General features: G+C 44.0%; 1 protein-coding gene across 3 annotated transcripts in view; it reads left to right on the top strand.

The window, feature by feature from the left end:
* Positions 1–79: 79 nt before the first annotated feature.
* Positions 80–19361, top strand: part of rpusd1 (RNA pseudouridine synthase domain containing 1) — a 27760-nt gene continuing 8478 nt past the window's right edge. Inside the window, exons 1-6 of one of the 3 annotated variants that reach the window (XM_048609819.1) lie at positions 80–193; positions 1403–1525; positions 7422–7627; positions 10028–10151; positions 12108–12210; positions 13808–13909. In XM_048609819.1, coding sequence (XP_048465776.1) covers positions 7446–7627; positions 10028–10151; positions 12108–12210; positions 13808–13909 — 511 coding nt within the window. In that variant the 5' untranslated portion in view covers positions 80–193; positions 1403–1525; positions 7422–7445. The remainder of the gene's footprint in view (positions 194–1402; positions 1526–7421; positions 7628–10027; positions 10152–12107; positions 12211–13807; positions 13910–19361) is intronic. The other 2 variants (XM_020530669.2, XM_048609821.1) reach the window with 2 other exon arrangements.

Below are 19361 nucleotides of genomic sequence, written 5' to 3' on the forward strand. Positions count from 1 at the left end.
CTAAGTGGCCGTCCATTATAGGCAACGGGGCAGGGAGCCTTTTCTGATTGGCCTATCTTCCCAATGGGGGTGGGCCTTGTGAAGCCCCGGGCTGCAATGTTGTGGAGGAGGCCTGTGTCAGACGGAGGGGCACCCTGGGCCCAGGGCATCATATTTCAGACTTGAGGGGGGCCTGCAGCTCGATGTCTTGGAGGTGGGTTTTATATTTTGGAGTGGTTCGTGGAGAGAATTCCAGAGCTTTGCGCCCGAGCGATTGAGTTACAACTCAAACACTGTGGATGCTGGAAATCTGCAGGAAAAGCAAAAGGTGCTGGAGAAACTCAGCATCTGTGGAGAGAGAAAAAGAAGCAGACTTAGCATTTCGAGTCCGCTGTGACTCTTCCTCAGGACTCAGTAGCTGGGAGCGTGGCCACTGATGTTGGGGCAGGGGCAGGGGCAGGGGCAGGGGCAGGGGCAGGGGCAGTGGCAGTCATGGACAGTCAACAGGCCAGACGTGAAGGAGAGCAGGAATACTGAAGGGTTGCAGGAAGTACAATGAGGAGGGGTTTGCAAATCTAAAAAATCGAGCTTCTAGATCACTGGCAGTCAGTGCAGGTCACTGTGCAATGATTTTACATGATTTAGAATCTAAACAATACAGTTTTAGATTAAACAAAAACAGAAATTGCTGGAAAAGCTCAGCAGGCCTGGTAGTATTTGTGAAGGAATATCAGGGTTAATGTTTCAAGTCCAGTGACGCTTCTTCAGAACAGAAGAACAGTAGATTCTGTGAGTCAGAAACAAAAACAGAAATTGCTGGAAAAGCTGAGTCGGTCTGGCAGCATCTGTGGAAAGAAATCAAAGTTAATGTTTCAGATCGAGTGACCTGAAGTTCTGAGGAAGGATCATCCGACCCAAAATGTTAACTTAGATTTCTGTACACAGATGCTGCCAGACCTGCTCAGCTTTTCCAGCAATCTCTGTTTTTGTTTCTTCTTCAGAACAGTTTTAGATGAGTCATGTGGACCCTATTCAATGTGGGAGCTGAAGTATGCCATTCAGCCCATTATGTCTGTTCTGTCATTAAATGAGACCATTGCTAATCTGATGGTCCTCAACTCCACTTTCCTAACTTTTCCCCACAGCCCTTGATTCCCTTACTGATTAAAAGTCTGTCACACTCAACCTTGAATATACCCAAAGACCCAGTCCTGACAGCCTTTTCTGGTAAACAAATCCCCAAATTCACAACCTTGTGAGAGAAGAAATTCTTCCCTATTTCAGTCCCAAATGTGCAACCCCTTACTCTGAGACTATGCCCTCTGGTCCTCGACTCTCCCACAAGGCGAAACATCATCTCTGCATTTACCCTGAGAATCTTGTATGTTTCAATAAAGTTGCCTCTTACTTTTCTAAACTCTAGGCACTATAAACACTCGGGTGAACATGTGCAGAACCTGGAGGGCACTGGTTAGCTTCTACCAGGATTGCTGTTTTATATCCCGAAGGATAGGTTTATCGTTGGATTTCATTTAACCCTTTCAAGGTAGGAACTGCCCTAAACAGCATATGCACTCAAAATAGGCTCACAGGCTGTGAGCAGTTTAGATCTTTGAGGTATTGATTTCCTCCCACAGTCCAAAGATGTGCAGGTTAGGTGGATTGGCCATGCTAAATTTCCCATAGTGTTCAGGGAGGTGTAGATTAGCTGGGTTATAGGGGGATGGGTCTGGGTGGGATGCTCTGAGGTTCGGTGTGGACTTGTTGGGCTGAAGGGCCTATTTCCACACTGTATTCTATGATTCTATGAATAGATTGCCCCAACGTATGGACCTATGAACTCTATAACGAGAAAGTTGAATTCTGGTCACCGAACTTCAGAAAAGACGTTTGGAGAAGGGAGTAAGGTGGGATTATGATGAGGGAAACATTTGGAGCAGCCGACTGTAGGTGTAGCAGAGGTATTATAGCAGATGAGCTGAGGAAGGATCGGACTGACATTATGGAGGTGGATTGTTTGTGATGGAGAAAGGATGTGGGGTCAGAAACTTGGCTCAGGGCCCACTTAAGTGTGCGTCATTGGCTAGGGACAGGATGGAATCATTTGAAATGCTGTACATTGTGTGGGGTGCAAAGACAATGGCTGTATCCTACTCAGTATGTACTTGGAGGAAATTTCAACTCATCCAGTTGTCAGTACACCAGCACTAAGTGCCAAAGCTGCACAGCAACCTAGAATGTGCATGTAGGGGTCAAACAGGCCACTCATAGGCAGCATTCCCTTTAAGATGCATGCACCCTGTAGTACTTTAGGGTGACTGGATTTTCAAAAGTCAAAACCAAGCCATATTGAAAAGCCATGGAAAAGTGGGGTTGTCTGATGATTGAGTGACCAATGGCAGGAGACTGGTCAAGGTATCACATGAATGACATCTCCCATCAGTTATCCAGCCAGAGTTGTTAACCCTATCTGTACATTGTTTGATAGGCAATGTGGGGAGGGATAAGGTCTGTTGTGCGCAATGCAATGTCATGGCTGTTCACAGAATGGAAGATGAAATTTCATACAGATAGCCTCCCACAAGCCCATTAAACGGATATAGGAGTTGGCCCATCAAGCCTGCTCCACCATTCATCTAGACCATGGCTGATTTATTTTCTAAATAAAACCCAAAAGAAATACGGATGCTGTAAATAAGGAACAAAAACAAAGTTGCTGGAAAAGGTCAGCAGGTCTGGCAGCATCTGTGAAGGAAAAAACAGAGTTAGCGTTTTGGGTCTGGTGACCCTTCCTCAGAACTGATGGTAGCTGGGAAAACGTTAGTTTATATGCAGAAAAAAGGGGAGGGTGATGGGGTAGGGAGTAAATGATAGGATAGAGCCTAAAGAGAGAGAAGAGCAAGTGGACAGGCAAAATGTTGATAACAATTTGGCTGGGAGGGTGAGTAGTGATTACTCTAGGTCAAGTCGGCATAAGGAGGGTGGAAGTGTTGGGTATTCTGAAAGGCATTAGGGTGGACAAGTCCCCAGGTCTGGATGGGATCTATCCCAGGTTACTGAGGGAAGCGAGAGAGGAAATAGCTGGGGCCTTAACATATCTTTGCAGCATCCTTGAGCACGGGTGAGGTCCCGGAGGATTGGAGAATTGCTAATGTTGTCCCCTTGTTTAAGAAGGGTAGCAAGGATAATCCAAGTAATTATAGACCGGTGAGCCTGACATCAGTGGTGGGGACGCTGCTGGAGAAGATACTGAGGGATAGGATCTATTTACATTTGGAAGAAAATGGGCTTATTCGTGGTAGGCAGCATGGTTTTGTGCAGGGAAGGTCATGTCTTACCAACTTGATAGAATTCTTTGAGGAAGTGACAAAGTTGATAGATGAGGGAAGGGCTGTAGATGTCATATACATGGACTTCATTAAGGCGTTTGATAAGGTTCCCCATGGTAGGCTGATAGAGAAGGTGAAGTCGCATGGGGTCCAGGATGTACTAGCTAGTTTGATAGAGAACTGGCTGGGCAACAGGACGCAGAGAGTTGTAGTGGAAGGGAGTTTCTCAAAATGGAGACCTGTGACCAGTGGTGTTCCACAGGGATCCGTGTTGGGACCACCGTTGTTTTTGATATACATAAATGATCTGGAGGAAGGTATAGATGGTCTGATTAGCAAGTTTGCAGATGACACTAAGATTGGTGGAGTAGCAGATAGTGAAGGGGACTGTGGGAGAATGCAGCAGAATATAGATAGATAGATTGGAGAGTTGGGCGGAGAAAAGGCAGATGGAGTTCAATCCAGGTAAATGCGAGGTGATGCATTTTGGAAGATCCAATTCAAGAGCGAACTATACGGTAAATGGAAAAGCCCTGGGAAAATTGATACACAGAGATCTGGGTGTTCAGGTCCATTGTATTCTGAAGATGGCAACGCAGGTGGATAGAGTGATCAAGAAGGCATACGGCATGCTTTCATTCATCAGACGGGGTATTGAGTACAAGAGTTGGCAGGTCGTGTTACAATTGTACAGGACTTTGGTTCAACCACTTCTGGAATACTGCGTGCAGTTCTGGTCGCCAAATTACCAAAAGGATGTGGATGCTTTGGAGAGGGTGCAGAGGAGGTTCACCAGGATGTTGCCTGGTATGGAGGGTGCTAGCTATGAAGAGAGGTTGAGTAGATTAGGATTATTTACATTAGAAAGACGGAGTTTGAGGGGGGACCTGATTGAGGCCTACAAAATCATGAGAGGTATAGACAGGGTGGATAGCAAGCAGCTTTCCCCCAGAGTGGGGGACTCAATTACTAGGGGTCACGATTTCAAGGTGAGAGGGGAAAAGTTTAAGGGAGATATACGTGGAAAGTTCTTTATGCAGAGGGTGGTGGGTGCCTGGAACGCGTTGCCAGCGGAGGTGGTAGAGGCGGGCATGATAGCGTCATTTAAGATGTATCTGGACAGAAACATGAATGGGCAGGGAGCAGAGGGATACAGATCCTTGGTAAATAGGCGACAGGTTTAGTTGGATGATCTGGATCGGCTCAGGTTTGGAGGGCCGAAGGGCCTGTTCCTGTGCTGTAATTTTCTTTGTTCTTTGTTCTAGTTGTTAATGGGGACTATTAGTGACTAATAACAGGTCATATGTGATGGCAGGCTATGTGGTAACAAGACCTGGTGTGTGGGATAGGGGGCTGGGACATGGGAGAGTTTAGGCCCTAAAATTATTGAATTTGATATTGTGTCCGGAGGGCTGCAGGGTCTCCAAGTGAAAATGAGGTGTTGTTCTTCTAGCTTGCGTTCGGCTCCGCTGGAACACTGCAGCAAGCCAGAGACCGAGATGTTGGTCAGGGAGCAAGGTGGTGCGTTAAAGTGGCAGGCAACGGGTAGTTCAGGGTCTTTTTTGCGAGTAGATGTTCTGCGAAGCGGTCACCTAGTCTATGCTTTGTTTTCCCAATGTAGAGGAGACCACATTGTGAGCAGCGAATGCAGTAGACTAGATTCTGGGAAGTGCAGGTGAAGTGTTGCTTCACCTGGAAGGTATGTTTGAGCCCTTGGATACTGGGGAGTGAGGAGGTAAATGGACGGGTGTTGCACCTTCGCTGGTTACAGGGGAAGGTGCCGTAGGGCTGTGGGGAGGTGTTGGGGGTGAAGGAAGTGTGGACCAGGGTGTCCCGGAGGGAACAGTCCCTGCAGAAGGCAGACAAGGGAGGGGAGGGGAATATGTGTCTGGTCGTGGCATCTTGCTGGAGATGGTGGAAATGGCGTCTGATGATCTTCAGGATGTGGATGCTGGTGGGCTGGTAGGTAGGGACAAGGGGAGCCCTATCGCTGTTGCGGGAGGGAAGAGAAGGGGTGAGGGTGGAAGTGCGGCAGATGGGTCAAACCTGGTTGAGGGTCCTGTCGACAACAGTGCTGGAGTATCCTTGGTTGAGGAGGAACATGGACATTTTGAAGGCTCCCTTGTCGAAGTTGGCCTCATCTGAACATATGCGATGGAGACAGAAGAACTGAGAGAATGGGATGGAGTCCTTATAGGAAGTGGGGTGTGAGGATGTATGGTCCAAGTAGCTGTGGGAGTCAGTGGGTTTGTAGTGGATTTTAGAGGCCAGTCAATCCCCAGAAATGAAACAGAAATGTCGAGAAACGGAAGGGAGGAGTCAGAGATAGATCAGGTGAAAGTGAGGACAGGGCGGAAATTGGAGGCGAAATTGATTAAGTTGATGAATTTCCCATTCCAGACGAGAGAGGGAAGCAGCATCGATGATATCATCGATGTATCGGAGAAAGAGTTGTGGGTGGGGGCCAGAATAAGACTGGATCAAGGAATGTTCCACGTACCCCATGAAGAGACAGGCATAACTGGAGCCCATGCGTGTACCCACAGCCACCCCTCTTTACCTGAAGAAAATGAGAGGTGTTAAAAGAGAAGTTGTTGAGGGTGAGGACGAGCTTGGCCAAGCGGAGGAGGGTGGTGATGGGTGGGGATGGTTAAGGTCTTTGCTGTAGGAAGAAGCGGAGAGCCCTAAGACCCTCCTGGTGGGGAATGGATATGTACAGGGATTGCATGTCCATGGTAAAGCGGAGGTGTCTAGAACCAGAAAGCTGGAAGTTTTGAAACCGGCGTAAGGTGTCAGAGGAATCATGGATGTATGTGGGCAGGGACTGGACCGGGGGGAGAAGACTGAGTCAAGGTAGGAAGAGATGAGTTCTGTGGGGCAGGAACAGGCTGAAACATTGGGTCTGCCTGGACAGTCCTGTTTGTGGGTTTTTGGGAGGAGGTAGAAGCGAGCTGTGCGGGCTGGGGATCTATCAGCTTGGAAGCAGAAGTGGGGAGATCACCAGATGAAATGAGATCAATTATCGTAGTAGATACAATGGCCTGATGTGTTATGGTGGGGTCATGGTCCCGGGGAAGGTAGGAGGAGGTATCTGAGAGTTGGCGCTCAGCCTCTGCAAGGTAGAGGTCAGTATGCCAGACTACAACAGCATCACCCTTATCGGCAGGCTTGATGGCAAAGTCAGGGTTAGATCTGAGTGCACGGAGTGCAGTCAGTTTGGAGGGAGTTAGGTTGGGTTTGGTGAGGGGAGGGCAGAGAAATTGAGGCGACTAATGTCACGTCGACAGTTCTCAATGAACAGATCGAGTGCAGGTAAAAGGTCAGAGGGAGGGGTCCAGGTGGAGGGAGAGTGTTGGAACTGAGCAAAGGGGTCTGTGAGACGGGGAGAGGACTCTTGTCCAAAGAAATGAGCATGGAGGTGAAGATGGCGGAAGAAGAGTTCGGCGTCATGTCGTGCTCGAAATTCGTTAAGGTGGGGACGCAGAGGGATAAAGCTGAGGCCTTTGCTGAGTACAGAACGCTCAGCATCAGACAGTTGGAAGTTGGGAGGTACAGTGAATACCTGACAGGAGGTGGGGTTGGGAGAGGGGATGGAGTCAGAGGGAAGGGAAGGAGAGGAGGGTTCCAGAGGGCCATGGGTATCTTTGAATTGTTGCATCCTGTGGGCCTTGATGCCTGAAAGGAAAAGGAAAAGAAAAAGTTTCTTGTTAGCACGACGAATGAACCGGAGGATGAAGTGGAACTGCGGAGTGGTGCAGCCCTGAGCCAGTGTGTTGCAATGCTGTTGGAGAGAAAGGTTGAGAGTGTGCATGTGGCATCGCATGGCACTGAGTGTGGATCTTAGGATAAGGCGAGAGCAGCTATCCTTGAAACGTTGAAAGTCACGGAAGTATCTGTGATCCTGGGATGACTCAAAACATGAGGGATGAAACTTCAGTTGGGATGAGTCTGAGCCGGAGGCTGTCACTGAGGAATGTGAAATGGCTGTGGAAATGAGTTTTAGCAAATTTATGATTTATTTTATTTTTTTTTTTCAGATTTCTTAACATCTGCAGTCTTTTATTTCTGCATTAAAGTAGCAGAGCCCATCTTCAATTTTTTGTCTTCCCTTAGATAGCTGTGGCATGGCTCAGTGATATGGAGACTGCCAGAATAGACAACCTGTGTATTCTATACCAGAGCTCAGATTTCTTGGTGGTGAACAAGCACTGGGATATTCGCATTGATAGTAAGATGTGGTATGAGAAGCTAACCGTCCAGTCTCAATTGAAGCACCGGTTTCCCGAGCTTGTTGACCCAGATACGTACTATGGGTTTAGGTGAGTACTCTGTCACTTAAGTTATGGCATCTGGGTTTACTATGGTTCCTGTGTTCTGAATTGATCCCATCAGGGAAACTTAAACTCATTCATGTAGTAACTATGAAGCACTGGCACCATATTCAGGAAAAAGAGAGCTGTTTTATTGGGAGCAGCTTCACTTAAACCAAACTGAGGCCAGTGTTCTAACAAATCATATAACTAGGGCACTTTTTATTAACCAGCACCTATGGCACTAAGAGTGTGCCAGCTGATCAGATTTTCGGATAACCAAAAGGTACACACAACCACAGTAAACCCTGACCAAGCGAAGCTTCGAGACATTAAATCACTCAAAAAATCCATGTAAAAACATCATCACATCTCCTAAAACCAATGTAAAAGCACGCAGTAAGTAACAGAAACATAATGCAGGGTCTATGCACATCACTGTTATACTTTATTTACAGTATAAATACTTGAACATTGCATAGAATGCGGTATTTAAGATATATAACTTTAAAGTTTTGGCAAAGATCTGTAGCTAGGGTTGTGGGTGAGGTTGTTGACTTGCTCGCCGAGCTGGCTTGTTCTCGTTCAGATGTTTTGTCATCATGGTAGGTGACATCATCAGTGGACCCTCCGATGAAGCGATGTTATTCTATTATTAGTATTCTGCTTTATTAGTAGAATAACATCGCTTCATCAGAGGCTCCACTGATGATGTCACCTAGCATGGTGATGAAATGTCTGCACGAGAACAAGCCAGCTCAGCGAGCAAGTCAACAACCTCAAGGTATATAACTTTTATCAAGAATGCTGGTTGATATGATGCCAGTTAATTCATATGGACTTGGAGCTTGGGTTTGTAGGGCTTCAGATAAGATGATGTCTCCTACCATCCTCTGTCGGTAGTTATGTTCAATAAAGCCTGTTGCTGTTCACACAGAAGAATATATATCTCTTTACTGCAATTGCTGGCAGGCCAGAAACACTAGCTCCCCCAAGTCTTTTGTCAGTATGCTGACCTGGGATTCTGCCAAAACAGGGCTATAATTATGATAATGTTACTTTGTAAAAACAATTATATGCAATAGGTCAAAAGAGTTTAAAAGCCAGACTCCCAGTAACTTTACACTTGGTGTTTATTTAAACCTGAAACCTCTTTGTCAGGATTTCAACAAGGCCTGGAATTTCTATATTAACATTTAGTATTCAAATGTGTGTAATTTCATTGTATGTTGCGAATGCATTAGAGAACCGGAGAAGCAGATTTGGTATGAAGTGTCAAGGAACATTCTACTACTTTAAAGGTGCAAGTTGTTGTAGTAGTACATGCTATCAGGGCAAATGTTTGCTTAGTTGAGACAGCACAAGCCGACAAATATTCTTTGCTAGATGCCATTGACTGGCCTTGAAACAGCAACTTGAGATTTCCTGAACTTATCCAGTGAGGCATTCAGACCAGAAATTTACGCCATGCTGAGGAAGCCCCATCTCATTAGAAACATGATATTTGGTCCCCATAACACTGGAGTGTATTTCATCTATGTTGCTGACTTTAAAAAGGATGAAAAGGAAACAGGGGATGGGGGAATCTTACCATCCTTGCTGTTAGCAATCCATTTTCTTTTTTTCTCTCCGTTGCTTTACCAAGCAGCTCCTGAAATTGGTCATATGTCTGGCTGCTCTGTCTTTCCAAGCTGGATGGTTGCAGGCAACGGTTTCAAAATATGCAACTTATCACACAACTGCGGTTTAAAACCAGAAGTATGAGTTCCTTGATGCCTGATATCACTGACTAGTTTCAATATTTTTAGATAGACAATTTTGGTTTTCCTGAACTTGCCTTAATCAAAGCTCAATTGTTTGCTGCAGCCATTTTAGGTTCGAGCTTTTTCACTTTTAAACTGTTTTGATCCATGACGGTCTGAGGTATTAAAGTTAGTTGATGACAATGGATAGTCCATACATTACCATTGTTATGACAGTATCTTTGCATAAAAGAGGCTGAGGATGGAATTAGTACCGACTGATCAAAGACTCTAGCTTAAACTGATAAGGCAAGGTTTGGTTATGATAATTAATTTCATATTTTCTTGGTCATTATGTGTAATATAAGAGGCCCATATTGAATTAGAGATTTAGTTGACAAAGAATTTCTTATTAACAGCGGTGGCATTGCCTTTTCACCAGGTCTTTTGTTACACATCAGAAACAACAGAGTTGGACTTTGTAACCATGATGTTACTCTGATCTTCAGCTTATACACAGAAAGGCATGCAGTATACCATTGGCTCAACATGTAATCTTAATGTAGTTTTGAAGAATTTCAGGTGCCATCTGAAGTCTGGTTAATTCAGGCAATGCAAGGGATGTTTGTGCTGTGATTCCCATCATTTTGTTTTATGTTTCTGACAGATTTTGCCATCAGCTGGACTTTTCCACCAGTGGGGCACTGTGTATTGCTTTCAGTAAGCTGGCAGCTGCCAAGGCCTATCGGTGTTTCAGAGACCGTCTGGTTACCAAGGTTTACCTGGCTCTGGTATGCTTTTCTTCAACTTGTTTAATTGATTGTGTGCATATACAGTTTGTGCAACATTTCTTTGCAGTACCAATCAAACCCTACAATGTCCTGAAGTCATTGGGGTAGAAATTTCTTTTAGGCCGTCACATTATAAGATGATGATAATTCTGCTGCATATCCATACCCAATATTCACTTCAAAATTTTCATTGTTGTGTTTGGTAGAACTGAATGTTGAGCAGGCCAGGTAAGCAGAAGCCTAGTGTCAGAATGCCCAAAGCACATTTCTAGTCCAATTTGACTATAAAATTTGACTAATCCTTTATTTAAACTTAAGTGATTTTGTATTTTGTTTTTGAATTGACTGAAAATGACTGTACCTTGCTCCTTTTACCCAGTCACCACATCATCCCATTTCTAAGTTAGGGGCACAGAAGTAAAGTATGCTGCTATTTCATCTCTGTTCCCAGCAAGAATTTATTATCCATGGCTCCACCTGGAAATTACAGGTGCTGAATGTTTGGATGAGTACAGGGATAGCCCTCTTCCCATTTCCTCATGATATCCACCCACACTGGAATAGTCTAGTCTTGTAGTTGAAATAGAATCATAGAGTTATACAGCACAAAAACAAACCCTTTGGTTCAACTTGCCCATGCCAACCAAGTTTTCTCAACTGATCTAGCCCCATTTGCCAGCATTTGGTCCACATCCCTCTAAAACCTTCCTATTCATAAACCTATCCTGATGCCTTTTAAATGTTGTAATTGTTCAGTCTCCAGCAGCTCTTCTGGCAGCTCGTTCCATACATGTACCACCCTCTGTGTAAAATGCTACCTCCCAGGTTCCTTTTAAATCTTTCTCCTCTCACTTTAAACCTATGCTCTTTAGTTTTGCACTCCACTACCCTGGGGGAAAAATGTCTTGGCTGTTCACCCCATCCATGCTCTTCATGACCTTCTAAACCTCTTTAAGGTCACCCCTCAGCTATGGCGATCCAGGGAAAATCGCTCCAGCCTATTCAGCCTCTCCCTAAAGCTCAAACCCTCCATTCCTGGCAATCATGTAAATATTTTCTGACCCCTTTCAAGAACAACATCCTTCCTATAGCAGGGAAAATGTCCAGACAGAAGTGAAATACAGATGAGTTGCTGGTGTCTCTACCACCATTCTCATTAGGAACACTGAATAAGACACAAAATGATGATGGGAGTTAATTTTCTCTGGTTCCTGTGTGTTGATGGTATTGTAATCAAAATGAATTGATGAGGTACTCAATCCCTGCCACTAGATGGCTGTGTACCATTAGAGTTACAGCTGTCGAGCTCAAAGTAACATTAAGGGCTTGAGGCTAGTTCTAACCGTTTCATGAAATAAATTGTTTTATCACTGACGTTGTTCCCTCTTACACTTCCTAACCTCATCATAAACCTGCCCTTGTTGCACACTCTAAAGCTGAAGGGAAGGAGGAATGATTTTTTCCTCTGTCATACGTCTTCCCTTCGATTTTCAGTGACATTAACAGATGTCCCAGCATATTTAAATTTAGTATGTGAGGGATTATTCTTTGTTCATTAGGATTCATAATCTAGTAATTATTTATAATTTAAAAACCTTTAAGTGTTTGAAGGTAGTATTATCCAAAATAAGTTAATTAGTTTCCAATAAATTTCATGAATATCCTCAGAGGTCACAGTTAGCTCAGTTGGCTGGATGTCTGGTTTGTGATGCAGTATGATGCCAACAGCATGGGTTCAATGCCTGCATTGGCTGAGGTTACCATGAAGGACCAAGCTTATGATTAGCTAGGACTATGACAATTTTACTATTAGTTTTTATTATTATAGTTTTAAGCCATTTGAGGGCAGCAGTGAGACATGTAGGAAGTTTAAAATGAAACTGGGTCTGAATAAGACAGGTTTTCACATATAGAGTGAGATTGTTGACACTAGTGTTAAACCTAATGTTGTCACAGGTCAGAGGTCATGTTGCTGTGAATAGGATGCTGATTGAACACGCAATTGGTAAAAATACAAACGAAGGAAAGACGCACATGATGTGTACTGAAGAAACCCAAGGTAAAGTAGATAATTACAGCTGCTCCAGAATGAATTAGCTGCTGATAAACACTGAACACAATAGATAGGCAAGGCTGTAAAGATGTGAGAGAAAGATGCATTGTCATAGACTTTAAAGGGTAGCATTAACTATAGGACAGATTCTCACAGATCTTTCTTTGGACATAAATTTAGAGAAATAAAAGTCAAACCTTTATGATTAACTTAGCATCATTACCCCGCCTTGAGGTTTCACATGTCATGCTCCAAAGCTGTTTTTTTGCATTAACTCATGCTGCCCTGCAGCATTGACCAGACGGTGCACTATTGCAGCTAAGGGTACCCAACCATGCAGCCTAGCTTCTGAGATTCAGACTGTTGCTAGGATGGGAGGGGTGGGCGGGTTTCATTCCATATGATCTATTGGAAGTTACCGATAACATCAACAGAATGCCATAGTTGTAATTTAACTCTTAATAGCTGATCATCTGTCTGAAACAAAAGGTGAAAAACCGAAGGCCATTACGCAGGAAAGCTCCCATGATCTAAAAAGGAGAAACTGAAGCAAGAGTGGAAGGAGTGATTAAATTTCATGGGTTTTAAAATATTGTAGAAAAACTGATTGTGGAAAGATTGAGTTAGAATCTGGCAGGGTTCACTGAAGCTTTGTTTTAATGCGATAGGCTAAATTGAAGGAATAAAGAAATATACTGAGAAAAACACAGCATTGGGATATTAATAACGTAAGCAGACAGTACCATTGTGCTAACATCATAACTGCAGGATTATACCATTTGGCTCTTCAGGCCTGTGCCATCATTCAATAAAATTATTGCTGATCTTCTACTTCAGTTCCACCTTCCTGCATTATCCCCGTATACACAAGACCATGAGAAATAGGAGCAGGAGTTGACCATATAACCTATTGAGCTAGCTCCATCATTTCATACCATCATGCAACTCCACTTTCTGGCCTACTGCCCATACTCCTTGATTCACATAGAGTCCGAAACTCTATCACCCCCTAAAATTTATTCACCAATGGAGCATTTTCAACCTTCTGCGGTAGACAATTCCATAAATTCACAACTGTTTGAGTGAAATAATTTCTCCTAATCTTAGTCCTAAATGACTGTTCCCTTATCGTAAAACTTTGCGCACATTTTAGATTCTATAACCAACAGAAACAACCTCTCAGTCTGTACCCTATCAAGTCCCTTCAGAATCTAGTCCATTTCAATGAGATCAGCTGTAAATCTTCTAAAATCCAGAGAATAGGCACCCAATTTACTCAACACCCTTCTCATAGGATCATTTCCTCATCCCAGTGACCAATTTAGTAGAGATAGTGGTGGAGAGAGAATCCAGAGACATGAAGGAAGAGAGAGGTTGCTTCTCAGACAATAGAATTAAGAGTGAAATCTGTAAATTGATTTCCAAAATAATCACAGCCAGTTTTCAGAATATAAATAATTGGGGCATTGCTGTTTGGTTTGGAATTAGGTATTTGCCCATTTATATTAATTCGTAAGGATAAGTAAGTTAAACTTTTAAATTAAAAAGTATCTGATTTATCCAGAGAAAGCTAATGTATTTTTTCTGTCTGATTATTATAAAGGTTGTCAAAACCCCAAACCATCTCAGACAGAGATGATTGTCCTTGCAAAAGGTTTTTACAGTGGAGATCCAGTTACTAAAGTACTCCTGCAGCCTTTAACAGGTTAGTCAAAATCTGTAAAACCCTAAATAAAAACCAAAAGAACTTTGGATGCTGGAAATCAGAAACAAAAACAGAAATTGCTGGAGAAGCTCAACAGTTCTGGCAGCAAAAATGATTAATTTGATCCAGTCGTAGCAATATCACCTCTCAGTCAGTAGGGTTACGGGTTCACCTTTTGTACAGTAATTTGCACTTAGTTTTGACTGCCACATCAGTACAGTGCTGCATAGTTGGATCTGCTGTCCTTTACATGGGATGTTAAACAAAGCTAAGGGGGTGGAATTTAATGTATGTTTTGGAGGCAGGAGGTCTGTTTAAACGGGTGGAGCATGCAGGGAAATATCCTTGCATCCCTCCAAATATGTCCAGCTGGGAGAGCCTGTGGGCATCCTTCCTGACAAGGGGCCAATTCAGGCCATTCCATGGGCAATTAATACTCACTTCCCATGTGCCACTAAAATGACTGCAGTAGGTGGGGTGATTGCCATGCAGGGAGACCAGTCAGGTTTGCTTGAAACCCTCTGCGGAGGCCACAGCCACTCAGTAGTTGATTGAGGGATGGCTCAATTGAGGCATCAAGGAGGTGGTGCGCACTGAAAGCCAATCCCTGCCCTTGCTGCTGACCCCACTCTCTTCTGTCCACAACAACTGTCGACCCTGTCCGCGTGTCTCCTCTTCCCACCCTTGCTTACTTTTCATTGGTGGGTAGCCAAGAGAGTTAAAATGGCAAAAGCCACAGCTCATGAGGAATTTGCAGTATTGAAACGTCACTGTTGGAGCCACGTGTCCCATTGGCAGGGTTTCTACTGCTAACGAAGTACTTGATTGCTTCAAAGCCTCCTGGAGATTGGATCGGCAGTAGTGCCACCAGTTTTGCTGGTCGAGGTCAGGTCACCCCACCACCTCATTAAATTCTTCTCGAAGTGTTCAGGTAGGTCTAAATAATCCTGTGGCACAGTCTGGAATTTCTCCCAATGCCCTATCCAATGTCAGCTCCTCCAAAGATGAATAGCCTAATAATTTATTGCATTGCTACTTCGGTGACAGCTCCCTGTACAAATTGATTGCCACAACAGTAGTAATAATTCCAAAATAATTAATTAGCTGTAAAGTGCTGTGATGATGAACAGAGTCACCATTTAAATCTTTTGTTCCTTCATACAATTGGAACTTGTTTTTATATTGCTTTACTTTTGGAACATGCATTTGAACTAATCACAAATGCTGATGAATAAAGTATTCTCAGATGTGTGCAAATCTTTCTTAGTTTCCTTTTTTTGCAGTCTCTGTTGTCCATGGTCTACACTTCATTCTGCTGGCTCAATCATTCAGAGATGTCTAATGGTATACAAACTGGAAGTGTTAACTTACTGTTGGAAGTATGTTGTTCTGGAGGTGCAATTTTTGCAAAGTTGTTGAGAGTTTTGTGCCACACATCAAATAATCTCCAAGAAATAAGTTTTACATTATAAGATCAATAAGAACAGATAGGAATGCAGTAAAGGAAACATGATGAATAGAGTTGTCAGCAGAACTGAACAATGAAGGTACATTCATCTCATGTTAATGCTAATATTGCCATCACTTGTTTGTTATCTGAACAAGTTATAGATCAGTCCATTTTTATTTGACAAATTGTTTGTGTATGCTTCCTTTTCTTTGCGTTTCCATTTCCCTTTTCATTGCTCTGTTCCATTTTTAAGTGCAGTTCAATCTGAAACATTGGGAAGAATTTAGTTCCCTCCTCCTTGACCAATTTGGTGGTAGAGGCGTCTGTTTAATAAGGTAGGAAAATACTGAGTATGTGGTCCTCACCACATTCACGCATTCACTCAAATGTCTGAAGTAGAAGTGCTGGTGAGCAGTCTTCCCACCCTGTTATCATTAAGGCCTAATTAAAAGCCTTACTTAACTCAACAGTGGCTGGCATCTTACCACGTGGGGAGCACGACAAGTAAAACATTGGACTGTCGCTGAAAATCTACTAGCCTTAGGTGGTACAGTGTTTATATTCAAATATAAATTTTGCTTGTAAACATTTTGCATTCTTTTCTTTGCATTATTCACGTGCACATCATTGTTATTTGTTGAGACTATAGTTGCCAGGGAGTCAGGAACATTATTTATGTGTAGTAAACCATGTGCAGAATCTAAAGCATTCTGGAATGTGGTGAGAAATTTGGGAAAATTGCGTGAGAAGTCTAGTGAGGCATTTCTCAAAGTCTAGACCAATGAGCTACATTTTTCCAACAGAATTCCGGGTATTCGGATGAGATTCTCAATATTAACGAGGATTTTGCTTGTTATCAATCTCGACAGTTGCATGTCTGACCTCGTTAATATGCAGCTTCCTATCCTAACACCCACCGTGAGGCTAGTCTTGAGAAGGAAGTTAGACGGGTACCTGGTGATTGTAGCTCACCGCTTGTTCCTCTGGATCCATTTTGGATACCCAACACCAACGATTCAGGACATTCTTGTTACCCACCAACTGCATGAACCTCCACTGGTATCTGCCATCCCCTCAAAACCCTCATGCCGCCTCTTCAATCGACTTACAGGACACTCCTGATGCAAAATCAACTAGCATTGAAATGCTCCTCCAAGTATGTTTTGCCTATTTGGGCAGACATCTAGCTCTCAAACTGGACCAGACTGCAGCTCATGGCTGCTTGCTTGCTCTTGGGACCCATTCACTCACTTAGCGCCTATTTCGATGCTCTCGGCATCCATGTCCTGCCTCTCCATGACTCTTTGCGCTTTGTCCCCACCCAGCCAAAGTTACCAGGCTCACAGCATCCCTGCCATGCCACAACTTACCAAGCCAGGAAGCTTGACGTGGGCATCAGCAGTTCTCAGTCAAGTCGAGGGAGACAACCTTCAAACCAGGGTTTCCACACAGTAAGTCAAGGACAAACTCCAATCTCAGTCCAGAGGCTAGGCACGGTCACTCAGCCAAGGGAGATGGGGCTGGGGGTGGGGGTGGTGATCAGGGTGAGGATTCTCTTCTCTTATTAAATGAAGAGCCAGATTTGAGCAGTTCACCAGTGGTGGTCAATCTTGCAGCCCCTATTGTGGGCTTTCCTTTTCCGTACACAGAGAGAAAGGGAGGGATCGAGTGATATAGAAATGGGCGGCACAGCTATTAGTGCTGGTGTAGGTGGGGGGAAAATGGGGAAGTTTCTTGAGCGAATGAGTAGATGAGTCGTCAGTGCAATGGCCAAGGAGGATTAGGAGACTGGGGTGTGTTTAAAGAGGGTAAGTGCGAGTGAGGGAAGGTACTGTGTGCAATAGTGAGGAGTGGTAGAGCATGAGGCTTGGTGGGAGGTGGATGCAGTAGCAGAGTGAGTGAGGGCAGGGGAGCAGAGAAAATATGGCAGCACTTAGCCTGGCCAAGCATTGTAGGTCATTGACATTCTTTCTACACTACTGGGCATTCCTCCAGACAGCTGAGACTACAATGACCTAAGTGGCAATCTCTGATCAAGCTGGCAGAGTCTGATGGCATGGCCTACTCTGGTAGTCCTGGGGGAAAAGAATGTCCCACCCCTGTGTCACATTCTCCACCAGGTCCTCCTGGTGCCTGCTTGCAATGCAAGGCAAGCCACATCTGAGGTAAATGTCCTTTACTGTGCAGCTCTGGACTAACCGTGTTTGTCCGCAAGCACAATGGCCTTTTTAGAAATGGCGTGGGCACCAGCGGTCCTGGTTTATTCTGGGATATCTGGGCATTGGTGAGTTCTTCCCACTGTGGCAAGTGATAAAATCAAGTTAGCGCTATAGCGTGGGAGAGAGAGTTTATGAAGCTTGTTTGGTAAAATAGCATGAGAGAAACTTGCTAGGTTTCATGGAGAGAAGCCCCACATGAAACTCAATGAAACTGTCACTTGGCTAAATAATTGGAAGATTCAAATTCAGTGTATTTTTGCGTTTCTTTTTATTGAATGTTCATGTTAGTGTCCAGATTTGGTTGAACTTGCAAGCTCAGATGGCCCTCCTGTCTACTGCATTGTAGAGGAGATTGTGCAAGATCATGCTCCCCATGAATATTTAAGACATTATGGGTAAATTCAAAGCGCTGTAAGGACGACGTTAGCTAACAGCCTGAGGTACACCCACGCTTGGCCAGTACTGCCCCTGCCCTTTAAGCCCGTCATTTTCTTACATTGACTGACTGACTGTACCCACAATATCCTAATACCAGGAACTTCTCAACTCAGTCCTCCATGCATCTGATGTGTCCTCACTCCCAATTTACTCTTCCTGGTCCCGAACCTTCTTGCAAACTGCCATACACTGGCTCCCTTTGCTTATGCTGCAGTGTTCAACAAGGAAAACCACTGGCCATAGAACACAACTGAAAACTGGTGCACCCCACCTTTAAACAAATTGGTGACGCAAGATTCTTTCGTATTGATCACTAATTATGAAGATAGGATCAACTTATGTAAAATGATGAATCTTCATTGCATGCAAAAACATTACAAGTAGGAGCCTGCCACAAAATGGTGTATAGCCCATCTCGCTACAAACATGCTATTAACATAACCTCTAAATCTGTATTCACTGTCAGGAAAGTGAAAGTTCAGCTCCAACCTAATTAAGTCACTGGTCTGCCCATGTTTCTCACCCTTGCAAGCCCTGTAAAGCTCTCCCCATGGTCTGCAGGTTGTGACTTAAGAGCAACTTCAATTTATTCAGCACCTTTAACTTACCAAAATGTACCAATGCACCTCAAGAACATTATCAAAGATAAATTGACACTAAGGCACCTGAGGAGATAGTGTGACTAGTGACCAGCTTCGTCAGTGGTCGGTTTTAAGGAGCACCTTAAAGCAGGAAAGAGAGGTGGAGACGGTAGGAAGGAAATTCCAGAGCTGAGGGTTTAGTGCTGAAGGTATAACTGCCATTTGGGCAGGCTACTGTTCCATTTTTATATTGCTAAGCAAAACTACTACCCACCTCAAAATTTAGAATTCAATTGAAAAGTATTAATTCAGCTGTGTTTCCTACATTATAGCAGTAGCTGTACTTGTGCAAGCTGGCAGAACAGCATCTCATTTTCCACTCGGGGACCTTGCAACCTTCAGCACACTGTATTGAATTCAATATATTTGGAGCTTGAACCTTCCATGTCCTTTACCCATTGCCACATCCCAGGCCCTGTCATGACATGGGTTGCTTTCACCTACTTGTGGTCCTCATTATCATCCTATGTATATAACGAAGGCTCCTTTAATCCACTTGACCCTGCTAAACCATCTCTTTGTCTGCCTAATTTTCACTCCCTGGGCTCCAGCTCCACTTATCCAGTCACTCCTTAAATCGCACCTCCCAACATCAGCATAAATGATTCAGAGATAGTAGGAACTGCAGATGCTGGAGAATCTGAGATAACAAGGTGCAGAGCTAGATGAACACAGCAGGCCAAGCAGCATCGGAGGAGCAGGAA

This window comes from Rhincodon typus, chromosome 21 (genome assembly GCF_021869965.1).
Source record: "Rhincodon typus isolate 14 chromosome 21, sRhiTyp1.1, whole genome shotgun sequence".
Classification (NCBI taxonomy): domain Eukaryota; kingdom Metazoa; phylum Chordata; class Chondrichthyes; order Orectolobiformes; family Rhincodontidae; genus Rhincodon; species Rhincodon typus.